At 36.9% G+C, this 26,165-nt stretch overlaps 1 protein-coding gene across 2 annotated transcripts in view; it reads right to left on the bottom strand.

Annotated features, from left to right (window-relative positions):
- The window catches only part of KIAA1143 (KIAA1143 ortholog), a 38,082-nt gene that overhangs the window by 3,135 nt on the left and 8,782 nt on the right, over positions 1-26,165 (bottom strand). Inside the window, exon 3 of one of the 2 annotated variants that reach the window (XM_074271693.1) lies at positions 9,608-9,762. The exons of the other annotated variant lie outside the window; for it this stretch is intronic. Coding sequence (XP_074127794.1) covers positions 9,608-9,762 — 155 coding nt within the window. The remainder of the gene's footprint in view (positions 1-9,607; positions 9,763-26,165) is intronic. 2 annotated transcript variants of the gene reach the window in all.

Here is a 26,165-nt window from a genome sequence, read left to right as displayed (position 1 = left end):
CATGTTATATGCTTGGGATGCTATTTGTTCAGATAGTAAAAATTTCTACAAAAGATTAGTCATAGATATGAACAAAGTACTACTGCTGACTCGGCAGAGTAGAAGTGCTATATTTTGAATTATGTGGTTTTCTGATGTTCTTTTCTTCTATTAAATGAAGATGGGCTTGTGATCTGTTTTCAGGAAAACCTCCATCTGAGTGTAAATAAAGATCACCTCGGTCTAAAAAATACATGATGAGCTAAATAAATCTTTCCTTTGGTTTCTTAATGTTATTTATAACTGCACTCCATATTTTCTCCTTTTGAGCGAAAATAACAATTGGAAAAACAATAGACGCTGGGCAGGGAAAAAACTGAGACAACAAAATAAAATTGGCAAGCATTTTTGACCTTGAGCATTCAAGATGATTTATAGTTGTTGTTCAGTTGTTTTTCTGATTCTTTGTGATCTTATTTAGGGTTTTCTTGGCAAAGATATTGGAATGGTTCACTATTTCCTCCAGCTCATTTTGATAGATGAAGAAACTGAGGCAAATAGGGTTTACTGACTTGCCCAGGGTCACAGAGCTTGGAAGTGTCTGAATTTGAACTCAGGTCTTTCTGGCTTCAATCCCAAGACTACCCACTGCACTACCTGGCTAACACTAGTCCAGCTCTAGAAAGGAGAAGAACATAGGATTTGGAGTTAGGAAACCTAAGTTCAAATGCTGATTCCACCACTCTCTAACTACCTGTGTGATTTAGGCAAATTATGTCATAGCTGAGACTCTTGACTCCTCAACTGTAAAAGAGATGATCAGACTCAATGGAGTTAAGGGTCCTTCCAAATCTTAATCTATTTGTTTTATTTTTGTTTTTGTTTTTTGGAGAGAAGAATATAATCTTTTTGTTTGAAATCTACTACCTATTGGCTTCCCTTAGGAATCTCCACATTTTTAAAAGACAACAATTTGATTTTCAGGAGAAAATCAATTATCCCAACATTGGAATAAGCCAAGAAGGGTGAGAAAGATAGGGAAGCTTAGGTCGTTTTGAGAGCAAAGGCATACTTTACTGACAGAAACTTCCCAGTTTATTTATTTATTTTTTGAAGTTTTTATTGATATTTTCTGTGTCTTACATCACCATAATATGTTCCTCTACCTTTCCTACAGAATTATCCCATATGACAGATTGTATTTTTTGGAGAGGAAAAAATAAATTGGCACAACCGGTCAATATATTGAAAAAGTCCCAAACCGTGCAATAGAGTGGTTAGACATGTCTTCTCGTATTTCTTTGCTTGTGTCCTGCTTGATCTTTAGAATTTTCTTATATTTACTTTTGATTTGGGGGAGTGTTGTTCTTTCCATTTACATTTTTGTAGTCACTGTGTATACTGTTTTCTTGGCTCTAGTCACTTCACTCTGCATCAGTCCATACAGATTTTCTCATTCTTTTCTGTATCCATTGCACATATCATTTCTTACAACAGAGTAATATTTCATTATATTTATGTACCACAATTTGTTTAGCCATTCCCCAACTGATAAGCGTCTACTTTGTATCTAATTCTTATCTACACAACAACTACTGGAGTATGAGAGGCCTTTCTTCTTATGATTGGTTTCCTTTAGGGTAAAAGCCCAGGAATGAAGTCTGTAGTTCAATGAGTATAGTCATTTTAGTCACTTTTACTTGCATAATTCCAAACTGCTTTCCAGTTCACAGTTCAACCAACAGTATTAGTGTGCCCATCCTTCCACAATTCCTTCAACATCTACTGTTATCATTTTTTTTATCATTTTTTCCTATGAATGACATTTTCCCCAATTATAATTACATGTAAAAAAATTTTTTTAAACATTCTTTTTAAAAAAATTGAGTTCCATATTCTCTCTCTTTCTCTCTCTTCCCCCCTCCTTGAGATGGTAAGCGATTTGATACAGGTTTATATCTGCACAAACATGAAAAATATATTTCCATAATTAGTGATGTTGTGGGGGGAAAAAAAAGACAAAAAAATCCACAAAAAAATTAAAGCAAAAAATAATATGTTTCAATCTGTATTCAGATTGAATCTATCAATCTTTTTTTCTGGAAGTAGATAGCATTTTTTTTCATGAGTTCTTTGGAATTGTCTTAGATCATTACATTACTGAGAACAGCTAAGCCATTCACAGTTAATCATCATGTAAGCATTGCTATTACTATGTACAATATTTTCCTGGTTATGCTCTTTTCACTGTGCATCAATTCACATATGTCTTTCCAGATTTTTCTGAAATCATCCTGCTTGTCATTTTTTATAATTTTTTTGCAAATTTGTAGGGTATAAAGTAAAACCTCAGAGTTGATTTAATTCACTTTTCTCTTTTTATTAGTGACATAGAACATTTTTCTATCTGGATGTAACAATTTTGTAGGGTTTTTTGAGAATTGTTTTTTTTAATTTATTTATTGGGTAAAGGCCATTAATTACATATAAATACATATATACACACATACACATATGTATGTATATTTATGTGTATGAATATGCATATATGTGTGTCCACGTGTATATATAGTCTAAGATACATTTTATATAAAATTGTCTATAAATTTTATATAATATTTCATATATAATTGATGTACAATTTTATATAAAATATATCTTAGAGACCAAACCTTTATCAGAGAAATTTTATACAAAGGTGATCAAATGGAGAAAAAAAAAATGTTGTTTAAAATTTTTAAGATAAATACAATCTAACATTCTTTCATTTTAAAAAATCATAAATGTCCTTTCAGGGTCTTTTTCATAGACATAGTAACTCAACCATCATGCTGAAATTCTATGGACTCAGTATCCTTCACCCTATTAAGCCAAAAGAATTCAAGGTGTGAACTTGAATGAAGAGAAGAAGAACAGGAGTCTGTGTCTGTGCTGGAAAGTAAGACCTCCTCATGATGGAGTGGGAAAGGCATAAAACTTGGGAGTCCAAAGTGACCTAGGTAAGAAGGAAGGCTCCATCAGTCACAGCTTTCTCATGATACTGAAGATTAAATGAGCTAACTAATGTTAAGGAAAGCACTTTACAAATCTAGAGGCACCATACAAACATCAGCTGGAATTACAAAAAGATAAAGGAAGGATCCTGAGCAGGCTTCATTTCTGAACAATTTTGGTAAATGTAAAAACCAGAAGCATGAATCAAAGCCCAGAGTCTGGTATGCTAGCAGGTTACCATTTAGAGAATTTATAGATGACAGAACATTTAAGAATCACAGCTTCACTGGACAATACATTTTTCTTAACTACATAAAAAACATTTTTTAAAAAGGAAAAAAAAAAAAAAAAAGGTCAGTCATGTAATAGAAGCTTCCAGATGACAGAATAGCAGTGTCTGACTAGTCTGGGGCTTATTGATTCCAATTTAACGACATATACTGTGCCCTCCTAACAGTATTATCACTATATTTATTACAAATGACTCAAGGCAGAGGAATCAGTGGCAGCATTAAAATAAATGGTGAATATTTTTTAAATGAACTCCAAGATGGTGGGAGGCTGGCTTGGCCAGTCACAGCAAATATTAAGCTATTTGGGTGAGGGGCTCTAGCTGAAAATATTGATTTTTTGCTGCTTTTCTAGATTGTAGTCTGAGATGTCCCCTTCTCAAAGATAATTTTCTTTCTAAGGCAAAGAACCTAAGTCTTATGACAATTTCCAGAGATCAGAAATGAGTTTGACTTTTAATTGTCACTAGAAAGCTTAAAAAAAAAAAAAAAAAAAAAAAAAAAAAAAAGTACTCCTCAATTAATCTGGGCTAACTGATTATGTATAAACCCAAGTAAGCTATGATTGCACGTGCCCTTTAAATCTATAATAGGGACATGCTGCTTCCTCTCTTTTGTGAACTGTGTGGCCTCCTGTCCACTCTTTAAACTCAGATTTCCATTTGGAGCTTTATCTTCTCTTTAGACACCTTCCACTGCTGGCCTTTTGTCCATACCCTTTCCATCTGGATCAGTCTTCCTAGTTCAGTCTCCCAGTATCTTTTGGGCAGCTCACTTGATTTCCTTGTTTATCTTGAATACAGAGCATGTAGGGCAAAACTTCAGTTTAAATCCAGGCTTCTAATATTTCTGTATTAATGTTCTAAAGCTAACAAAAATGAGGGAAGAAAGATGGAGCCATTAGAACTACGGAGGCTTATGAAGGAGAGAAAAACAAAGGGAGTGACTAATGCTGACAGGAGGTCTTCTGTTTTTTCTCCTGAGGGTTATCATTAGGAGCCTCTCCCCAATGACAAACTCCTCTTTGGGACCTCTATCCCTGAAGCTTGGCTATCAGTGCCTTTTTCCTAGCAGCAACAGGGAGGAGAAAAAGAACTTGGCTCACTTCCCTTTTCCCCAATCAATTTCTTAACTATTCCTACAAGGCTCCATTTGATCCAACAGGCCCAAATGATTCCAATAAGAATTTTCTTTTTCCAACAGGAATAAAAAGAACTTTGATCTGGAGTTGGGAAACACAAGTTTGGGTCCTGATTCTGAAAAATGCTGTTCATATTCTGATTCTAATATTTAATAGATGAATAATCCTAGACAAACTACAGTCTCAATGGGTCTTATTTTCCTCTTCTAAGAAATCAGATCAGACTAAATGATCTTTCTTTTTAATTCTAATAGGTTCTACATAGACATAGACATTCTTACGTCATAGTATACTGATATACCATGGGTACAGATGTTTAATAAAATTTAATTTAATAACATTTAATATAAAAGTTACTAAGTATAAAAAGATCAACAAGCACTTATGTACCTACTATATGTTGGGTATTATACTAGGGATAAAAAGAAAAGCAAAAGGAACCTCTGCCTTACAAAGGCTTACATTCTAATGAAGGGTCAAACTGCCTTTATTTTATTTTAAAGTTATCTTAATTAGTACTTTCTGTTTTTATATTACATTCACTTCTGAATATATCCATTCCCTCACCCCCTACTCCATGCACATTCTGGGACAATAAATCAACTTTTTAAATTGGAAAAATAGGAATACCTGGGAACAATTCATTTCCAAAAAGGACAATCAAAATTTGTTATTGCATCAAGCAATGTATTTGATCATAATCTGTATGAAATAATAGAGTTCATTTATATTACTTTCCTGGATGAGAATCACCTATTGGAAAGGATGCAAGAAAAGCACTGTCATAGTCATCATGAGCAGGTCAAAATAAGATGCTTATTAGTCTTATTATTAAAATAAGATCTTATAAGATGGGACTACAAAAGCCCCATGAGTCAGAGTCCAAAGAGGAGACAGCCCAGAGACCACCTAATCATTTACCAACCCAGATGTGTCCAGGCACTTACTAAGACCAATGGTCTGCCATTTTATAAGCAAACCCTGCAGATAATGGTGAGATTCATCCTTGGGAAGGTAACTCTGTCCAGTGAATGCAAAGTCAAATCCTGAATATAGAGTTCCACAGAAGCACTGGTCTCATTCCCTACTAAGTAGCAACATCTTCTTGGGATGGTGACATCCCCTGGTTAGGAGATGGATGAAACCATGGGCAGTGAAATCATTCACTAACATCAGGCAACAACTTATCTTGCCTAGGGAAAAGTCCAGATTATTATACCCAGGCATAGGTGAACTCATGATCCAAATAGCCACTATGAACTCAAGTCTGTCTAGTTATGTAGGTGTTCTTATTAAATTTAGTGGTTGAGTTATCATTTCAGGTGCCTAGTGAGAGCTAATATGAGGGAATTAAGCTTCTGAGTTGTCAAGGACTTGTATCTTCAGCCCCACAAGTGTCTCTTCCTTGTATTTACCATTAACTTGTAGCTTACTGGTTAGACCATTCATCTAAGTGGTTGATGATAAAATAAATGGACCTACCAGTCCCACCACACCTGATGGATGGCCAGATAAACTGCCTTTCATTATGACCATGGGTTGAATGGTGGTTATAGTACAACTCCAACATAATCCTTTATATTATAAGGCACTGCTAGTAAAGAACCAATGAACTTCCATTAGCTGGGAAGGAAATGCTTATATAGGTTAATACTTAGGATGCTAATGAGAGAAGAGGCTGTATTTATGTAGTTGGGAGCTCAAGATGTAGCAGCCATGAAACCTGCTTATGCTCCTGGCTAGTAGAAAAAGGCCTGCTCTTGGCATTGTTCTAAATGTGCCATTTCTGTCTCATAATGGATTGCTACTAAGCTTGATTGAACTCATGAGATAGGGAAACACATATAACACTATTATGGCCATATTCAGGTCAAAAAGCAAAAAGGCAACATACATACATACATACATATATATAAGTTTCTCAGTATTTATGTAACTCTTAAGTACAAAAACCTAATGGATGCTTCTGTCGTTCCCTAAAAGGAATCTCCCATAAGCTCCATGAAGCATTATTGCCTAGCATCAAAATCTCAAGTGCTACTAAACCAAAAGAAACATAAAAGCCTACTGGTAAAACTGCTTGGTTTACTTCCTAAAGCTATTAGGAGATTCAAAGATGGGTCTTTTCCACCTCAAAAGCTATCAGTCTTCCTAATGGTCTGGCCAATCAGGAAAGCAAAATGTTTGGGTGGGAAATTAGGTTGATGTTAGAATAGACATATCAACCACTGTGTCCATTTTGTGTCGTAAAGAGGCACCATGTACAACCAACTTCTTAGCCAGGATACACTATGCCCCTTCAGGTGAGTGCCCAGGGATTTAAGGGCATGGCTCTGCATTTTCTAAGGTGTGCCCAAGAGCACTGTTTTCTACTGGCTCGGTCACTGTGACAGAAATCAGCAGGTCTGGATGATCTATGACCCTTTTAACCAAGCTATGACAAAGTGCTGGAGAATGAAGGTACCTTGCGGTGGGACAGTGAAGGGGTGCTGCTGCTTCTGTTAACTAAATGAGAACTTGTTTGGTGAGTAAGGGGAACAAGGAATGAAGAGAGCAAACTGAGCTAAATTCACCTTGTGGTACCAAGTTCAGTACCTGCCAGCTCCAGGAGGAGAAACGGAAGTCATGATCCAGCTGAGTTTAATTCCACATCCATGGTTCAAAGGGAAGGTCAAGAGTGTCATAACTCCAAATATTTGTTGGTCTTTGGTAGTCTGCCCTGACAGGTAATGCATTTTAGAGCTGGTGATTAGATGAGGAAGGGGGAACTAAGGAGCTGTCAAGCTCCTTAGCCTTAAACTGATGGTGTGGGACCCCAATGAGGGTTATCCCACTAACCTAATATATCAATGTCAATCATATTAATGGAAAGAGGAGAAATGACAACTTGAGGGGAGGGGAGGCCCTCCTATTCCTGCTACTAACCTCACGGAGCATACTTCTCCCTATATTTTTGCTACCACATTTTCCCTGTACATTCCTAGCTTCATAGGAGTTCTTTGAATAAATCTGGATTCCCTGTGATGATCTATCGAAAAGCATAGTAAATACTGAATGTTCCAGTTGCCCTAAAGAACAGAGGGAATATGTTTATATACATTTGCTGATTTCTGAGAGGTAAGGAGAGGATTGGTCTTTGTTGGATCACTCACAGCCCCTTGGGTCCTTAGGATCCCTTGGCTAAGGATGCAAAGTTAGTTGAGATCAAGACATAAAAGTGGAATAGAAAACTGGCAGGATGTTGCCAACCCCTTAAGTATCCTAGGATGTTTCCTAAAATGGCAGCCTCCTCCTCCTTTGGCCTTTTTCTTTTACCAGATGAAACAATCCCCATATCCACTTATTGGGCTGGCTATATACCATTTCCTTCATAACACCACAATCCAACAAAAAACAAATATGTTCCTGAGGGATATTTCAGAGGGCTTGTCTCTTCTGCCCCTCAGAGAAGGGGTGTTGCCTTGCCATAGGAATCACAGTCTGTCTCTCTCAACCAAGGCTAGGATTTTTTTCTAGCTTTTCTTGATGTATGATCTCTGCATAGTCACATTAAGTGAGGTTTATCCTGAGATTAGAAAGAACAATTCCTTTCAGGCATCCAAGAATGGGTTCCACAATGGAGACTGGACAGAGGTGATAAGTGGCAATTGGCAATTTGTGCGGCCTTCATAGCTTGAGGTCTCATTGTGAACCCAATGCCAGCAGTCACTAGTATATATCCAATCTATTATTTCCTTTTCCCTGAGATGTTGCATCTCTTTCTTCATTGAATGAATGCTATGGTCTGACAAGTTCCCTGTGGTACCCAAATATAGACCAGCATTCTTGCCAAAAAAAAATCTCCATCCGTCTAAGAGAAAACATGGAGCTAAAAGGGACGTAGGTCTTGACAATAATCTAGGAGGCACCTTGAGTAAAGGCTCCAGTCTACAAGCGCAGGCTGATGAAAGCCAAAGCTCTCTATACTGGAAACCAGCTCGCATGGTCTCAATTATTTAGCCAAAATCTGGTCAATTGCCTCGCCCTACCTGGGGAAGAAGGGGAGGGCTTTGCACCCCCAAACTTCCAACTTTGGGACAACCTTGGCATTGACAACCAATGAAGAGGCCCGAATGAGGTCACATGACAGAAACTGCCCTCCAAGATGTCCCTGTGCCACACATGGGGCTGCTCTTCTTTCATACCAGGGTCTCGCCCTTAACCACCAAAATCTGATGAGATTTTTAATTAATCAAGCAGCTAAATCCTGCTAAGTTAACCACCAGCCTGAGGACTTTTTCTGCCCTGCAGCTACAAGTGCCTGAAATGCCTTCTCCTGTAAATAGCCTTAAGATTCCCTTCTCCTCCTTGACCTTTCAGCATCTCGCTCCACTTATCCCTCTGTTTTTGCTAATTTAGGTGTGATGAGCTGAATCACCAGCAGGCCTCACAGCCATTCACAGCAGGTCAGGAGTTACCTCTCAGTCTGATACACTCCTCCCTTGGGATCATGGGTAAGATTTGGGTCCTCCTGACAGCCCCACCCACCAGCCCTCAGGCCCCACCCAAGTCCCAAGGCTTCCCTCTCTACTTCTCCATGTGACCAATAGAAAGAGACCACAGCTCTTGGGAGGACAATGACCTAGAACATTCTAGGTCATCTTAGGGTATGGAAGGATGTTCCCCAGCTGTGAGAGGAGCTCTACCCTCAGGGCCTGGGCTACTTTTTCCTTAGAAGGTATGGAGATCGTCCTGGAGATGTCATTGGCCTGCAGATATAACCAGGACCAGACATGAGAAAACAAAAATCTTGCAGAGGCAAGGTTTCCTCCCTTAGATCATCAGGAACAACCCAGATGGAAGCAGAGAGGTCCCCAAGGTCCACCTCCGTTTGCACAGCTTAACCTGGAATTGCTTCAGGTTGCAAGACTAATCAGGAAAACAATGAACTTGGAGTCAGGAAGGCTCTCTGACTTAGGCAAGTCATTTAACTATTCTCCAGTTTTCTCATCTATAAAATGGGGATCTAGTTACTGATTCTGTTTTCAAAGAGTTTTCTGTATAGTCCAACAGTCTTTGGCTCTCTCATTCCTTTTTTTACCATTCATGTTTTCCAATATGGTTTTTACAATGCTCATCTATTTCCACCTTTTCCTTGAAATCAAGTATCAAAGGATATTTTGACTTAATTTGGGAAAATCAAGTTCTTTCTAGACTTTCTTACCTCTGTCTTTTTGCAAATAAACTTCATGCATGACCATGCAAAATGAGGGGACCAAAGCTTCCACAAATGGCATGTTTCTTGTTGCTCTGAATAACATGATGAATCAAGTCCTAAAATTCCTTCGTTTACTTTTCCAAGAATAGCAGAGGAGCCATCTTTATAAGGTGAAAGAATTGTGAAAGAATTCATTATCAAATAACCAAATTATTGAATGGCATATTTTGCTTCACAGAACCCTTTATTTATTATTAAGAATAAGATTTAAGATGAACTATTTACATATTCTTCCTTCTTTGGTATCTTTTTATTTTTGTTTTAGGAACATTTTAAAAACTTCACCCACATAAAATTAAAGGCTAACATAAAAGAATGGTAATTAAGGCATTTGAGTCTCTTTGTTTTAAAAGGATCATTAAAAAGACTTCATCATATCATCCATTTACAATTAATAACATGCAGAAACTATGTTCGATAATTTTTTCTCTAAAATTATTCACTTCCCAAAATAAACATAAAATGTTTCTTTCATTATAACCCCTCTATTTCTAACTGACTTTTTCCTTCTTCATTACAAACAATTCAAGATTCCAAGTTTCTTTACAATTGAAGCACCTCCCACCAAAGGCATTCATAGTTTACTGACATTATTAGCACAGCTCTGAGAATATTAGGCAAATATTTATGGTGAATCAGCTAACAGGAAACCAACTATACCCTATAACTCCTGCCAAAACACAAGGGTTGTCGTTACTTAAAATTAAGTTATGGACCAGGGTATACAGAAAATCTTTCCTTTGAACAATGAAATGCTAAATCATACTTTTATGTGCTCTCAAGCTCAATCAAACTATGGGATCAGATGGCCCAAAGAGATAAACAATGTTTTATCATCTGAGAGTCCAATCTGTGCTAGAACACTGCCCCATAACCGTTAAAATCTCATGTTTCAATGTTGGCCAATATAAAATGATCTGATTTTCTTCATCTAGTTATTAATGGGAAAGTGTTCATACTTAAAAAAAAAAAAAAAAAAGAACCTATTTCAGAGGCAAACTGAAAGAAGCTGGGGACCAAACCTGAATCAGCCCCTGAGATGAGTATTCACACAAAATGATTCAAATTAAAAAGGAAGCAATTTGGCACAACACAGCAATACATGACCTCACATGACAAATTAAAAGAAAAGTTGATTCGAAGGAAGTCAATCTTTTTTATGTAATTAAATCATTCCTTTGATTTTTATTTTAAAGATACTAAAGATTGACAGCTGTTTTAGTATGCTATAAATTAAAGTGGAAAAATATAATGCCTTTTTTTCCCCTTCAATTTCAAAATAAAGGTGAATTCTTTCTTCAAATGTATGTGGTGTTTCTGTAGGGCCTCAATATGAGAACCATGGCCATTCATTTTGAAGGATTTACATTCTAATAAGGTGAAAAATATACATACAAATGTATATATATGTATATAGACTTGGGTGGGACATCAGAATAAGTCACATTTTTTATTTACATTGCCAATATATTTAAAAATTCCTTCAGAAAAAAAATTACATTTTGGATGAATACTTATAAAAATATAGATTGCCAGATTAACAGAGGAAGAAATAAATTAAATAGGCCCATTTTAGAAAAAGAAATTGAAGCTATTAATCAACTCCTTAAGAAAAAAAATCTCCAGGTCCAGAAGGATTTACAAGTGAATTCTACCAAACATTTAAAGAACAATTAATTCCAATACTATGCAAACTATTGGAAAAAATCAGAAAAGAAAGAGACCTATCTAATTCCTTTAATGACACAAATATGATGCTGATAACTAAAACAGGTAGAGTGATAAAACAGAGGAAGAAAGTTATAGACCAATTTCCCTAATGAATATTGATGCAAAAATCTTAAAATAAAATATTAGAAAAAGATTACAGCAAGTTATTACCAGGATAACACACCATGACCAAGTAGGATTTATACTAAGAACACAGGAATGGTTCAAGGAAAACTATTAGCATAATTGACTATATCAACAACCAAACTAACAAAAATCATATGATTATCTAAATAAAAACAGAAAAAACATCTGACAAAATCCAATATTCATTACTATTAAAAACATTAGAGAGCATAGGAATAAATGGAATTTTCCTTAAAATAATTAATAGAATCTATCTAAAACTATTAGAAAGCATCATATGTAATGGGAATAAATTAGAAGCATTCCCAATAAGATCAGGGGTGAAACAAGGTTGCCCACTATCACCATTACTATTCAATATTGTACTGAAAATGCTAGCTTTAGCAATAAGACAAGAAAAAGAAATTAAAGGAATTAGAGTAGGTAATGAAGAAACCAAATTATCACTCTTTGTAGATGATATGATGGTATACTTAAAGAATCTTAGAGAATCAACTATAAAATTACTAGAGACAATTCACAACTTTAACAAAGTTATAGGATATGAAATAAATCTACAGAAATCATCAATATTTCTATATGTTACCAACAAAGTCCAGCAGCAAAAGATAGAAAAAATAATAAAGTTCATGTGGAAGAATAAAATATCAAGAATTTAAATTGAATTAATAAAAAAAAAATACAAATGAAGGTGGCCTAACTGTACCAGATATAAAACTGTATTATAAAGCATCAGTCATCAAAACTACTTGGTACTCATTAAGAAATAGAATAGTTAATCAATGGAATAGTGTAGGTTCATAAGACATAATATTGATAAATTGTCTAAGGATAGGAACAGATAATTTTCAGATGAAGAAATTAAGACCATTTCTCATCAAGTGAAAAAATGCTCTAAATCACTACTGATCAGAGAAATGCAAATTAAGACTACTCTGAAGTACCACTACATACCTCTCAGATTGGCTAAAATGACATGAAAAGATAATGACAAATATTGGAGTGGATATGAAAAAACTGGGACAATAATACACTGTTGGTGAAGTTGGGAACTGAACTAACCATTCTGGAGAGCAATTTGGAAGTATGTCCAAAGGGCTATCAAATTATGCATATCCTTTGATCCAGTGGTGTCTATATTGAGCCTATATTCCAAAGAGATCATAAAAAAGAGAAAAGGCCCACATGTGCAAAAATGTTTATAGCAGCCTTTTTAGTAGTGGCAAAGAACTGAAAACTGAATGGATGCCAATCAGTTTGAGGATGGCTGAAGAAGTTACAATCTGTGAATGTTGTGGAATATTATTGTTCTCTAAGAAATGACCAGCAGGATGATTTCAGAGAGTCCTGGAGAGACTTACAGGAATTGATGCTAAGTGAATTGAGCAGAACCAGGACAACATTGTACACAATAGCAAGATTATAAAATGATTAATTTTGATAGAGGTGGCTCTTTTCAACAGTGAGGTGATTCAGGCCAGTTCCAGTGGACTTGTGATAGAGCCATTTGCATCCAGAGAGAAGATTGTCAGAAGTGATGTAAATCACAACATGATTTTTTCCACCTTTTGTTGTTTGCTTGCTTTTTTTTTTTTCTCATTGTTTTCCTTTTTGATCTTGTTTTCCTTGTGCAGCATAAGTGTGGAAATATGTACACAGGAATTGCACATATTTGGCATATATAGGATTGTTGCAGTCTATAAGGAAGGGGATGGGGGAACGGAGGGAGAACAATTTGGAACATAAGGTTTTTCAAGGTTAAAGTTGAGAACTATTTTTGCATGTATTTTAAAAATAAAAAGCTATTATTTAAAAATAAAAAGAAATTTTTAAAATTACATTTTATAATTTGCTTTATAATTTTATTAAGAGGCAACCAGATGACTTTTCAAGACACAAATTGGTTGCACAATCAATAAGGAAGCTGCTGCATCGTCCAAAAGTTGGACCTGAAGCAACCTCTGCTGGCTACTTCTGACAAACAAAAATATCATGTGAAGGACTTAGGACATTCAGAAGGAAGCTTCCTACTGCTGTGAGGGTTTTTCTTCAAATACATATCAAGTGTTCTAGAAATAATAAAAGTGCCTGTTATATGCCAGGCACTGAACTAAGCATGGGAGATACAGCCCTTCCCCTCAAGGAGTTCAGTCTAATGGGATGTGGGGGGGGGGGGGGGCGGCGGCATGCAAATAGTTAAATACAAACAAGATATAGACAAAATCAATTGTGGGGTGGGGGGGGAGGAGGAGAGGAAGATAGCAAAGATTAATAAGATATGAGGAAAAAGACAAGAAGCTCTAGCATTTACTAAGACTAACTTCTGCCCCTTCAAGTCACTGCTGCTTCATCAAATGGACACTCAAACAGTTTCTTTTCTATACATTTTCCAGTCGTGTGTTTATCAAGTATAGCCCACACGGAACGTTTCTGATCAGTTAGGGACAGGAAGTAAGAATTGCCTCTGATCTTCAGAAAGAAGGGGGCTCATCATCCTTAGCGGAAGCTCATCTTGTCACTCCCACTGCTCCTCCTGCTAACCCCAAGAGCCTGCTTTTCTCTGCCACTGCCAGAGGCTCCCTGGGCTTCGGGGGTAACAGGAGAATCATTGCTGCTTCCAGAGAATCATCATTGAGGCTTTGAATGTCCAGGACAAGCGGCCTAGCTGACAAAGGGAGCAGGGTAGGGGGAAAACGCTGACCTTTTTCAAATGGCCCGGTCATTTTTCTATATCTACATATACTTTAATATGATCAAAAAGTAGAAAGGAAACTCTTTCTTTCCTTCTTTAATCAATAGAGGGCTATAGAAAACAACTTCTATCCTTTGTCAATTGGTAAAAAGCTTACTTCAAAAAGTCCTAGAGAAATTGTCAAAATGTTGTGGGTAAAAATAGCATGATCAAACAATCAGATGATGCCCAATATAAAAGTACTTTCAATGAAACTACTAACCTTACAAACCCTTGAGTGCCCAAACCCCAGACAGAGGTGGGACAAGAACAATGACAGTGATCCCTTTTTCCCAGTCCCACTACAAGATGGGAGAGCTATTGTAGTCCTGACCACCCCAGCTTATAGTGGTCATGATGAAGCCAGAGAACTATGGGAGCTGGGAAGAGTGAAGAAGGTTAGTACACAGAACCAGAAGGCTCTAGTGAGATATAACAAATACTCATTTAAGGGGATCAGCATTCTACTTTATTATGCAACTCACACATTTTCTCTATCGTTTTTTTCTTTTTAAAAAATTTTTATTGAAGCTTTTATTTTCAAAACATATGCAAGAAGTCCTCTCTCTGGGTGTAGATGGCTCTCACCATCACAAGATCATTGGAATTGCCCTGAGTCATCTCACTGTTGAGAAAAGCCACGTCCATCAGAACTGATCATTGTATAATCTTGTTATTGCCGTGATCAATGATCTCTTGGTTCTGCTCACTTCACTTAGAATAAGTTCATGTAAAGTCTCTCTAGGCCTCTCTGAAATCATCCTGCTGATATTTCTTATAGAACAATAATATTCTATAATATTCATGTACTGTAACTTATTCAGCCATTCTCCAACTGATGGGCATCCACTCAGTTTCCAGTTTCTTGCCACTACAAAAAGGGCTGCCACAAACATATTTGCACATGTGGGTCCCTTTCCCTTCTTTATAATGTCTGGGATACAAGCATAGTGAATCAAAGGGGATGCATAGTCTGATAGCTCTTTGGACATAGTTCCAAATTGCTTTTCAGAATGGTTGGATCAGTTCACAATTCCACCAACAATGAATTAGTGTGCCAGTTTTCCCACATCCCCTCCAATATCTGTCATTATCTTTTCCTGTCATCTAGAGACCCTACCATCATTTAAAGGGCATATCCTCCTTGTTCTTTTGACCATCAATTCCTGAATTCCCTATGCTTTTGGACTACTTTTTTTTAAAGTTGTTTTAAGAAACAATGACAGAAAATAAATGTGTATAAATGTATTATGGACGTATTTATATACATTCATTCACACATTTGCATTTTTTAGTCCAGACCTCTGACTTCAGTGATGTAACAAACTCCAGGTAGAGATTCCCTCCATGAAAGAAATGAACCAATTTTTCTGTAATTTACGTCTTAGTAACTTGCCTGGTTCCCTGAGAGCTAAAGCAATTTATCCAGGGTCATACAGCTTGAGTATCTGAGGGGCTGGACTTGAACTTGATCTTTCTGATAAAAATAATTTTTCTTACTTCATATATGAGTATATTCCCTGCTCAAACTCCAGTGACTCTGTACTACCTCTAGGACAAAGAAGATACTCCTATTTGGTTTTTACATTTCTTCATACCCTGACTCTAACCCATCTTTCCTATTTCTCTGTCACGCGTGCACACGCGCGCACACACACACACACACACACACACACACGGCACTCAGAATCAGGAAGCTCTGAGTTCAAATCTGCACACAGGCACTTAATAGCTGTGTGACCTAAGAAAGGAAACCCTTAACTTTATTTATATCAGGTCAGAGGCTCCTTATAAAGCAGATCAATCACTAGCCAAAGAAATAGGCCAGGGAGAAGGCAGATTAGCTGTGGAGTTACACAGAGGCCTGGCCGATGTTTGCCTGGGCTTCTGTTTTGTTATCCCCACAACAATGCTAAATTCCAACTAACCATAAGTAACAGGATGCAGCTAGGTAGTAAATGGAATCAGGAAATCAGTCCTAAACTCTAATTCAGCCTCAGATCCTAGAACCAGCAATGTGACTCAGGTCAAGTCATTTAACCACCATTTGCTTCAGTTTTCTCATCTGTATAATGGGGATAATAATAATCTACATCTCAGGTTGTTGTGAGGACATAAGAAGTCAATATTTGTAAAGCACTTTTCAAAGCTTAAAGTGCTATATAAATGCTTCCTATTAACAGGAGTTGGCATGGGAGTGAATGGGGCAGGAGAAGATAGAAGAGAGGGAAAATTCTAGCCTTGTCAATTATTAAGTTTGGAGTATATCAATTGGGCAAAGTTGAGATGCCCCAAGAAAAGGGAAGAACAGATGTCAGAATCATATTCTTTCTTCTCTTTAAGCCACTTATCCTGGGTCAGTTAGAGAAAGGGTATAAGTAGCACAGAAGATGAAGAGCTGGCCTCAGGGCTGAGCAGATCTGGGAATGAGCCCTGCCCTTGCCACCTTGGTGCTCTAAGCCCCCATATAGAGTTTCATAATTCAATGCAGGGATCACAAAATTCTAATTTATTATCAGTCAAGGCTTGATTTATACACCTATTTTATATACCTGTAAGTCTGGGTTCATGAAAAACTAATTGGGTAAAAAGGGTCATGAGTGGGAAAAGTTCAAGAAGCCCTGGTCTAAGCAAGTCTCTAAAATGCCAAGTGGCAGAGAAGATGCTGACCTGCACTGGTAAAGGGAGCTTCCTTATCGCCAGGTCCCCTCCCTCCCTTATCCCTTCTGATCACCAGGCAGAGCAGAACTGGACAGAAGAAAGCTGGCCATGAATTTCAGCAGCCCTGATTTCAACGTCAGAGTGAAGAGGTACAGAAGGAGGACTGCCAGGGATGGCTACTATGGGGATTCACCAGTTGAGTGACAAGTTAAAAGTTTCAGGTCCTGAGCTTATTCAAATGGGACAAGGAGAGTGGCAGGACTATAATAAAGCCATCATACATTAATCCAATTTCACATACTGCTATCTTGGCCACACTGCACAGAAAGGTAATAAAAAGAAAATTAATTTCCACTTAGGTGAAATGGGATAGCACAGAGTTATATGCCTGACAACCTTGAAGAGAATAGTCAATAAGTCGGTAAAAGTGGTGCCAAGTGGGCGGTCTCCAGGGATCTGCATCTTTCCATGAGTGTCATGTTCCACACCAAAGAATACGGGCACTAATCACTTTTTTTCCCCAACTGGGCCTATGAAATCAGGGGTGCAGGGAGCTGCATCGACCCAGTTGGGGACTTTATGCACCCCGTTGGCAGGAAGTCTCTCGTCCAATGTTGGTCAGCACTTGTTTATAACTGAGAGCCTCAAAAACTTAAAAAACAAGGTCTCCTGGGATGTACATTCGAGGCTGGGCCCCAGTCTTTTTGACCCCAAGGTCAGCTCTCCATCACTCCACTACGCTTCTTCTCTATGACTAATTCTCCATCACTCCAAACACTACAGTTGTCTTCTGTGTCACCCGTGGTAACATCCTCTATCATTTGGGTTTTTTGTATCCTAGTTAGTAGTCAGCACTGAGATGAGAAAAACGGCATTAAAGCTGTAGGGTGATAAGGGTCTGTGAGAATGAGGCTCCTGGACAAACCTCCTGTGGGAGGTGACACTAGGCTAGCTGGAGTGGGAATTGGGTGCTGATCTCTGACTGGTGGTTACCCATCTGGTTATAATGAAGCACAGGGACAGATTGTACAATCCAAACCAATTTAACCTAATTGATAGCTAGTTGTTGTTTTTTTTTTTATTAGTAGTAGTAGACATGTTTATAAAAATTATAAAAATAAATATTGCATTGTAAAATTTATATTTAAACTACATTATATATTATTATATAGTAATGAGATAGAAACATTAGCAACCAAACTATAAATGCTTATATCATATCAAACTTCATATGTTTCATAGAGCACACAAACAAATCCCTGAAGATTTGGGGATTTAAGCTGCAAAGACACTATCTTTTTCACTGCCTATTAATGAAGAAGGACTTCTCAAATTCTGGGCAGTATGGAATTCTGTCCCCAGAAATGTGGATCGGTACTGCAGGCAGCAAATAGACCACTCAGACAGGAAGAGCAGCACAGAAAGCTTTAACAAGCACTCTGTGAAAGAATAAACCCTGAATGATCAAGACGCTACATCATTCATCTGAAACACTGAGTAAAGAAATGTTGATTTGTTAATGCCTGTTACAATACCTTGTTTAAACTGGGAAAATACATTTTACCTTTTCACATTAAAAAAGAAGACAGATGAGACTAACCTTGCTTTGTGTTTGCAAGGACAACCTCTAGGAATTGATAAAAATCTTTTCTCCAGCAGCCCAAAAGAGATGAAATTAAAGATGCAATCTTGGTTCTGATAGTTTTTAAATTGAAGCCTGAGAAAAAGCTAAACCTGGGACTACAAATCATGGAAAGCAGCATTTCTAGATCAAATGCTAAAAAGCACTGGAAGGTTTGATTGACAAGTAAATGTAAAATTTAAAAAAATAAAAAGGAACAGAAATATCTGAATAGGTAATTTTACATATACTTTTTATATCAAGAATTACTATTGGAGCAGTTGTGGAAAAGCAAAAACACGAATGCATTGTTGATGGAGCTGTGAATTGGTCCAACCATTCTGGAAAGCAATGTGAGATTATTCCAAGAGTGATTAAATTGCTGATAATGATCAGCCCAGAAATTCCACTGCTTAAACATATCACAAGATCAATGACAAAAAAAGAAAGACCCAATATACACCAAAATATTTGTAGCAGCACTTTTTATCACAGTAAATAACTAGAAACAAAGTAGTTATCCATCATCTGGGAGTGGCTAAACAAATTATGGTATGGTGTAGAAATATAATGAAATATTATTGTACTTTAAGAAGTAAAGACTATGATGACTTCAAAGAAACATAGGAAGAGCTACATGAACTGATGAAAAGAGAAGGAGAATCAATAAAAAAAAAATTTAGTCCCTAAAACAGTGTCATTGGGAAAGAACATCAACAATAAAAACATCAAAATAAGTGCCACAAAATTGCAACCAAAGAAGAAATATTAGAAGACATCTTCCCTGCTACTCTATACAGATGGCAGACTAGGAATGTAAACGTCATACTTTTGAATGTGTTGGTTGATTTGTTGAACTTTTTCTTCCTCTCTGTTAATACAAGAACAATTTTATAAAGTGAGAGGAGGATACATTAGGAAATACAGGTGATGCAAAAATGAATGATATCAATAAAAATTTTATCTTATTATCTGGTTCATATACCATTAACAAATGAATATTCTTCTGATTTCACTAATGTCCCTCTAAAAACCAAAGTTATTAAAAATCATTAACAAAAAAATATTATGAAAAATTTGCTTTCAAGATCATAGATGCTGAGCTAAGTTATCCTCTGGATAGGTAAATAAATTACTCAGGTTTTTAAGCAACCAAATATTTGATATTGTACTATATATACCTTGTGGCTTTGTAAAAATCATTCACCTCTTCTAAATTTGCCTAAATTGCAATCAGAGGTAAAATAGTGAGAGAAATCTCCTTTTTCATTTGAAATACAGTTGGATGGCTTCCAAGGGACAGATTCTTATTCTGATTTGTCACTGATATTCAAGAAAGATTTACATTTTCTTATTAAACTATATAGAGTAATAGAATAAAAAGAAACCCATTCTATCATATACATGACTAAGACCTCTAAATTAGCCTTGCAGATTTGGATTTAATACCACTTTTCTAATCATGCTAGCTTGAAATTTTAGTCTTTTAAAAAAAACTTTTCCTTTTCTCTCCCCACCCACCTTATACTATGTTAGTTTCTTTTTTTGATATTATTTATTATTGATATTATTGATAACATTATTATTTTATTAATAATTTATTATTATATATTAAAATAACAATTAACATTAATATATTGTAATACTGACATTATTATCGGTTTTATCTACTTTTTCCATCTCCCTCTCCCTCTTGCTTTTGATTTCCATGCTGCCACTCCAGCCCAGAATGTTGCTACTTGAGGACCTAATAATTACTATTGCCTCCTAATTGATCTCCCTATTTCCATCTCTGCTCTAACTAAACATTCCAGGTTAGTTTTATTGAAACACTGTTTGCATCAAGTCATTCCATTCTCAAAAACCTTTCCTTCCTTTCCATATGGATAAAGGCCAGACTCCTTGGCCCAGCAGTAGTCAACATAGGCTTCTTATGAAGGACAAAGCTGTGATCAATCAAAAAGCCTGCGTTCTAATCCTGGCTCCACTAAAAACTAGAAAGACATTAATTACACTGTGACTCAATTTCTTGATCTGTAAGAAATAATTAGACTGTGACACCTTAAGGGCAGGAGTCATCTTTTGTCTCCTTTTGTATGTTTGGTGTAGACCCTGACACACATTCGGCACTTAATACTTATTGACAAACTGGACTAAGTTGCTCTCCTTTTCTTTTTTTTTTCTTTTTTTAAATTTTTTTAAATTAATTTTTATAATTATAACATTTTCTTTGACAGTACATATTCATAGGTAATTTTTTTTTTACAACATTATCCCTTGTACTCCCTTCTGTTCCAAATTTTTCCCCTCCTTCCCTCCACCCCCTCCCCTAGATGGCAGGCATTCCCATACATATTAAATATTTTATAGTATATCCTAGGTACAATATATATGTGCAGAACCAAATTTTGTTGTTGTTGTTGTTGCAAAGGAAGAATTGTATTTGGAACCTAAAAATAATCTGGAAAGAAAAACAAAACAAAACAAAAAATGCTCACAGTTTATACTCATTTCCCAGTGTTCCTTTTCTGGATGTAGCTGATTCTGTCCATCACTGATCAATTGGAATTGGATTAGCTCTTCTCTATTTTGAAGATTTCCACTTCCATCAGCATACATCCTCGTACAGTATCATTGTTGAAGTGTATAATGATCTTCTGGTTCTGCTCGTTTCACTCAGCATCAGTTGATATAAGTCTCTCCAGGCCTCTCTGTATTCCTCCTGCTGGTCATTTCTTACAGAGCAATAATATTCCATAACCTTCATATACCATAATTTACCCAACCATTCTCCAATTGATGGACATCCATTCATCTTCCAGTTTCTGGCCACTACAAAAAGAGCTGCCACAAACATTTTGGCACATACAGGTCCCTTTCCCCTCTTCAGTATTTCTTTGGGATATAATCCCAATAACAGCACTGCTGGATCAAAGGGTATGCACAGTTTGACAACTTTTTGGGCATAGTTCCAAATTGCTCTCCAGAATGGTTGGATTCTTTCACAACTCCACCAACAATGCATCAGTGTCCCAGTTTTCCCACATCCCCTCCAACATTCATCATTATTTGTTCCTGTCACCTTAGCCAATCTGACAGGTGTGTAGTGGTATCTCAGAGTTGTCTTAATTTGCATTTCTCTGATCAATAGTGATTTGGAACGCTTTCATATGAGTGGAAATAGTTTCAATTTCATCATCTGAAAATTTTCTGTTCATATCCTTTGACCATTTATCAATTGAAGAATGGTTTGATTTCTTATAAATTAAAGTCAATTCTCTGTATATTTTGGAGATGAGGCCTTTATCAGGACTTTTAACTGTAAAAATGTTTTCCCAATTTGTTACTTCCCTTCTAATCTTGTTTGTATTAGTTTTTTTTGTGCAGAAACTTTTTAATTTGGTGTAATCAAAATTTTCTATTTTGTGATTAATAATGGTCTCTAGTTGTCCCTTGGACACAAACTCCTTCCTCCTCCACAAGTCTGAGAGGTAAACCATCCCATGTTCCTCCAATTTATTTATGATTTCGTTCTTTATGCCTAAATCTTGGACCCATTTTGATCTTATCTTAGTATGTGATGTTAAATGTGGGTCCATGCCTAGTTTCTGCCATACTAATTTCCAGTTTTCCCAGCAGTTTTTGTCAAATAATGAATACTTATCCCAACTTTTGGGATGTTTGGATTTGTCAAACACTAGATTGCTATTTTTATTCACTATCTTGCCCTGTGAACCTAACCTATTCCACTGATCAACTAGTCTATTTCTTAGCCAATACCAAATGGTTTTGGTGACTGTTGCTTTATAATATAGTTCTAGATCAGGTACAGCTAGACCACCTTCACTTAATTTTTTTTTCATTACTTCCCTTGAAATTCTCGACCTTTTGTTGTTCCATATGAATTCTGTTGTTATTTTTTCTAGGTCATTAAAATAGTTTCTTGGGAGTCTGATTGGTATAGCACTAAATAAATAGATTAGTTTAGGGAGTATTGTCATCTTGATTATATTCGCTCAGCCTATCCAGAGCACTGAATGTCTTTCCAATTATTTAAATCTGACTTTATTTTTGTGGCAAGTGTTTTGTAGTTTTACTCATATAATTCCTGACTTTCCTTTGGTAGATATATTCCCAAATATTTTATACTATCGACCGTTATTTTGAATGGAATTTCTCTTTGTATCTCTTGCTGTTGGATTGTGTTGGTGATGTATAAAAATGCTGAGGACTTATGTGGATTTATTTTGTATCCTGCAACTTTGCTAAAATTCTGAATTATTTCTAATAGCTTTTTAGCAGAGTCTTTGGGGTTCTCTAAGTATACCATCATATTATCCTTTCCTTTTCTAAAATGCCACGAAGCCACCTTTCTCATCTCCCTACTCTAGATTTTTAATCTGTTTTTATGGATTTAGCATCAACTCTCTGCTCAAGTCAGACTGTCCCTCAACCACCCACTTGCTCACACAGAACTCCCAATTCCTCTAGCACATGTTGCTTATTCTTCTCACTGATGACTTCATCATGTACTGACTCCTGGCATGCTTCCTACTGTTTCTCTATATTATTTAACCTTTGTATTGTGATTTTACATTTTTCACATGTAAAACATCCTGCTTTCCACCTAGACTGGGAATTCTTGGCTCACTGGCTGCTGAAGGCTACAACCACCATCTCTGATCTTCTTTATGTCCCCGCCATGGAACCCCATATAATGACATGGCATGTACTATCAGGGGCAATGGCAGGAAGGGGAGAGGGTGCTGGGTTTAAATGCTGCTTTATACACCTCCCAGCTCTTTGGAGCTAGTTCCCTCACCAAGATAACAATGCCTGAGCCACCCCGCCCCCTTCTTCACAGAGCCACTGTGGGGATCGGATAGAACAACTTGTACAACCCAGAGACCATCTAGTCCAAGCCCCTTTTGTTTCAGAAAAGGACACCTGGTCCCAAAGTGAACAAGTGATTTGCCCAGAGTGAGCTGAGCGGGGCAGGCAGTGAATGTCAGAGTTGGGAGACCAGTCCTGGTCCCACTTGATCAGCTATGAATTATTATCAGCAGAAGCAGCAGTCCCAGTGTATGTGCAGTGTCTCAGGCAGTTGACAAGAGGGACCCAAGGAGCTGGGCCCAAGGAGCCCCGCCCATGCTCTCTAAGGGGACAGGCAGAGAGGCCATTCCCAAGACAGGCTCCAGTGCCCAGATCAGAAGAAATAATGATGGAGAGGGCAGGCCACAGACTGGCACAGAATCCTGCAGCCCCAGACATTAAACAAAGAAGTAGGCTTGCAGTTTATAAAACCAAGCCGAAGTGATCGAGAAATGACCTGGGCAGAGAGCTCCTTGGCTGATGACAGATGAAAGAAATGATACGAGTGGAACAATACTAATGCAAAGAAGATTAGAAGGGAAGTAACAAATTGGGAAAATATTTTTACAGTTAAAGGTTCTGATAAAGGTCTCATTTACAAAATATATAGAGAACTGACCCTAATTTATAAGAAATCAAACAATTCTCCAATTGATAAATGGTCAAAGGATATGAACAGACAATTCTCAGATGATGATGTTGAAATTATATCCACTCATATGAAAGAGTGTTCCAAATCACTACTGATCAGAGAAATGCAAATTAAGACAACTCTGAGATACCACTACACACCTGTCAGATTGGCTAAGGTGACAGGAACAAATAATGATGAATGTTGGAGGGGATGTGGGAAAACTGGGACACTGATGCATTGTTGGTGGAGTTGGGAAAGAATCCAGAGCAATCTGGAATTATGCCCAAAAAGTTATCAAACTGTGCATACCCTTTGATCCAGCATTGCTGCTATTGGGCTTATATCCCAAAGAAATACTGAGGAGGGGAAAGAGACCTGTATGTGCCAAAATGTTTGTGGCAGCTCTTTTTGTAGTGGCCAGAAACTGGAAGATGAATGGATGTCCATCAATTGGAGAATGGTTGGGTAAATTATGGTATATGAAGGTTATGGAATATTATTGCTCTGTAAGAAATGACCAGCAGGAGGAATACAGAGAGGCTTGGAGAGACTTACATCAACTGATGCTGAGTGAAATGAACAGAACCAGAAGATCGCTGTATACTTCAATGCTGTATGAAGATGTATTCTGATGGAAGTGGATATCTTCAACATAAAGAAGAGCCAACTCACTTCCAGTTGATCAATGATGGACAGAATTAGTTACACCCAGAGAAGGAACACAGGGAAGTGAATGTAAATGTTAGAACTACTGTCTATCTACCCAGGTTGCTTATACCTTCGGAATCTAATACTTAATATGCAACAAGAAAATTGGATTTACACACATATATTGTATCTAGGTTATATTGTAACACATGTAACATGTATGGGATTGCCTGTCATCAAGGGGAGGGAGTAGAGGGAGGGGATAATTTGGAAAAATGAATACAAGGGATAATGTTATAAAAAAAAATTATTCATGCATATATAATGTCAAAAAAATTTATAAATTAAAAAAAAAAAAAAAGATACGTGTGGGGTGCAAAATCCCAAAGTCAAACCCACGCCACATGACCTGGAAAGTTACTTTTTACAGGACTGGCAACGACCCAAGATCAAAGTTTCAAGCTGAGGTAGGAAAATGGAGCAAGTCCAGCCGAATGCAGCAGATAAACAACGTATAAGAAGACAAACTCTAAAATGGCTAAGTCAGCTCTCTCTCTAGGACAACACAGAAGCTCTCTGAAAGCTCCAAAGAGTCCAGGTGGCACATTTTTACACACGCAAAGTGAACAGGACCAGAATAACATTAATGCAAAACAAAAAAAGCCGCTTGCTGCCAAGTTTGGGTCATCTGCATATTTCAGAAAGTCCCTGGGCCCAGATGAACCAAAAAAGCAGCAGAAAAATCAATCTGAAAGATTATAATGAATGCAAGAAAAGGACATCTAGCGCCAATTACCATTTTGGCTTTTATGCAATTTTGTTTCTCAGGAGAGCTCTCTTTCTCTCTCTCTTTTTAAAAAAATTTTTGACCCAACAATACTACTTTTTTTTAGAAATAGCAAATTGTCAAAACCCAGCCCATCCTCCATAAAGAAAGAAAATCTATATGTAGGATGAATTCACAAAGAAGAGTTATACAAAGGGTTTGCAAAGTTTCCTAAAGATCATTTTAGTTGCAAAATTACATTCTGCATAAATGAGAGCAAAGGAAGAAATATGAGGAACTGTCACATTTCTTGTGCCTCAAGCCTAAGTAGGAGTGCAAAGGTAGATCTACTATCCAGAGCATGGGCAGTCCATGGGGCAATCAATGGGCAAATGGTAAATTCTATTTTCCTACAAGAGCAATACTGAAATTCAGAGTTGTCTGAATTCCTGACCAACAGCTGAACATCATATATACTACAGTCATGACAAACAATATAAGAGAAAGGCAGATACAACAGAAACCCCTATTATTATTTAAGCCAGTAAAATTATACTTCATTTTCTATAAAGTTATTCTACCTATTGGTTATACAGGAAATCCCAATGTATTACACAAAAAACAGAATACAAAAAAGCTAACTCTATTGCCCACAAATTGAATTTAATTCTGATATTTTCTTAACAATAGTCTGATAAATAAGCACTTGATAAT

The sequence above is a fragment of the Sminthopsis crassicaudata genome, chromosome 5, assembly GCF_048593235.1.
Source record: "Sminthopsis crassicaudata isolate SCR6 chromosome 5, ASM4859323v1, whole genome shotgun sequence".
NCBI lineage: Eukaryota > Metazoa > Chordata > Mammalia > Dasyuromorphia > Dasyuridae > Sminthopsis > Sminthopsis crassicaudata.
The sequence above is the reverse complement of the archived record's forward strand: the minus strand, read 5'-3'. Positions and strand labels throughout refer to the sequence as shown.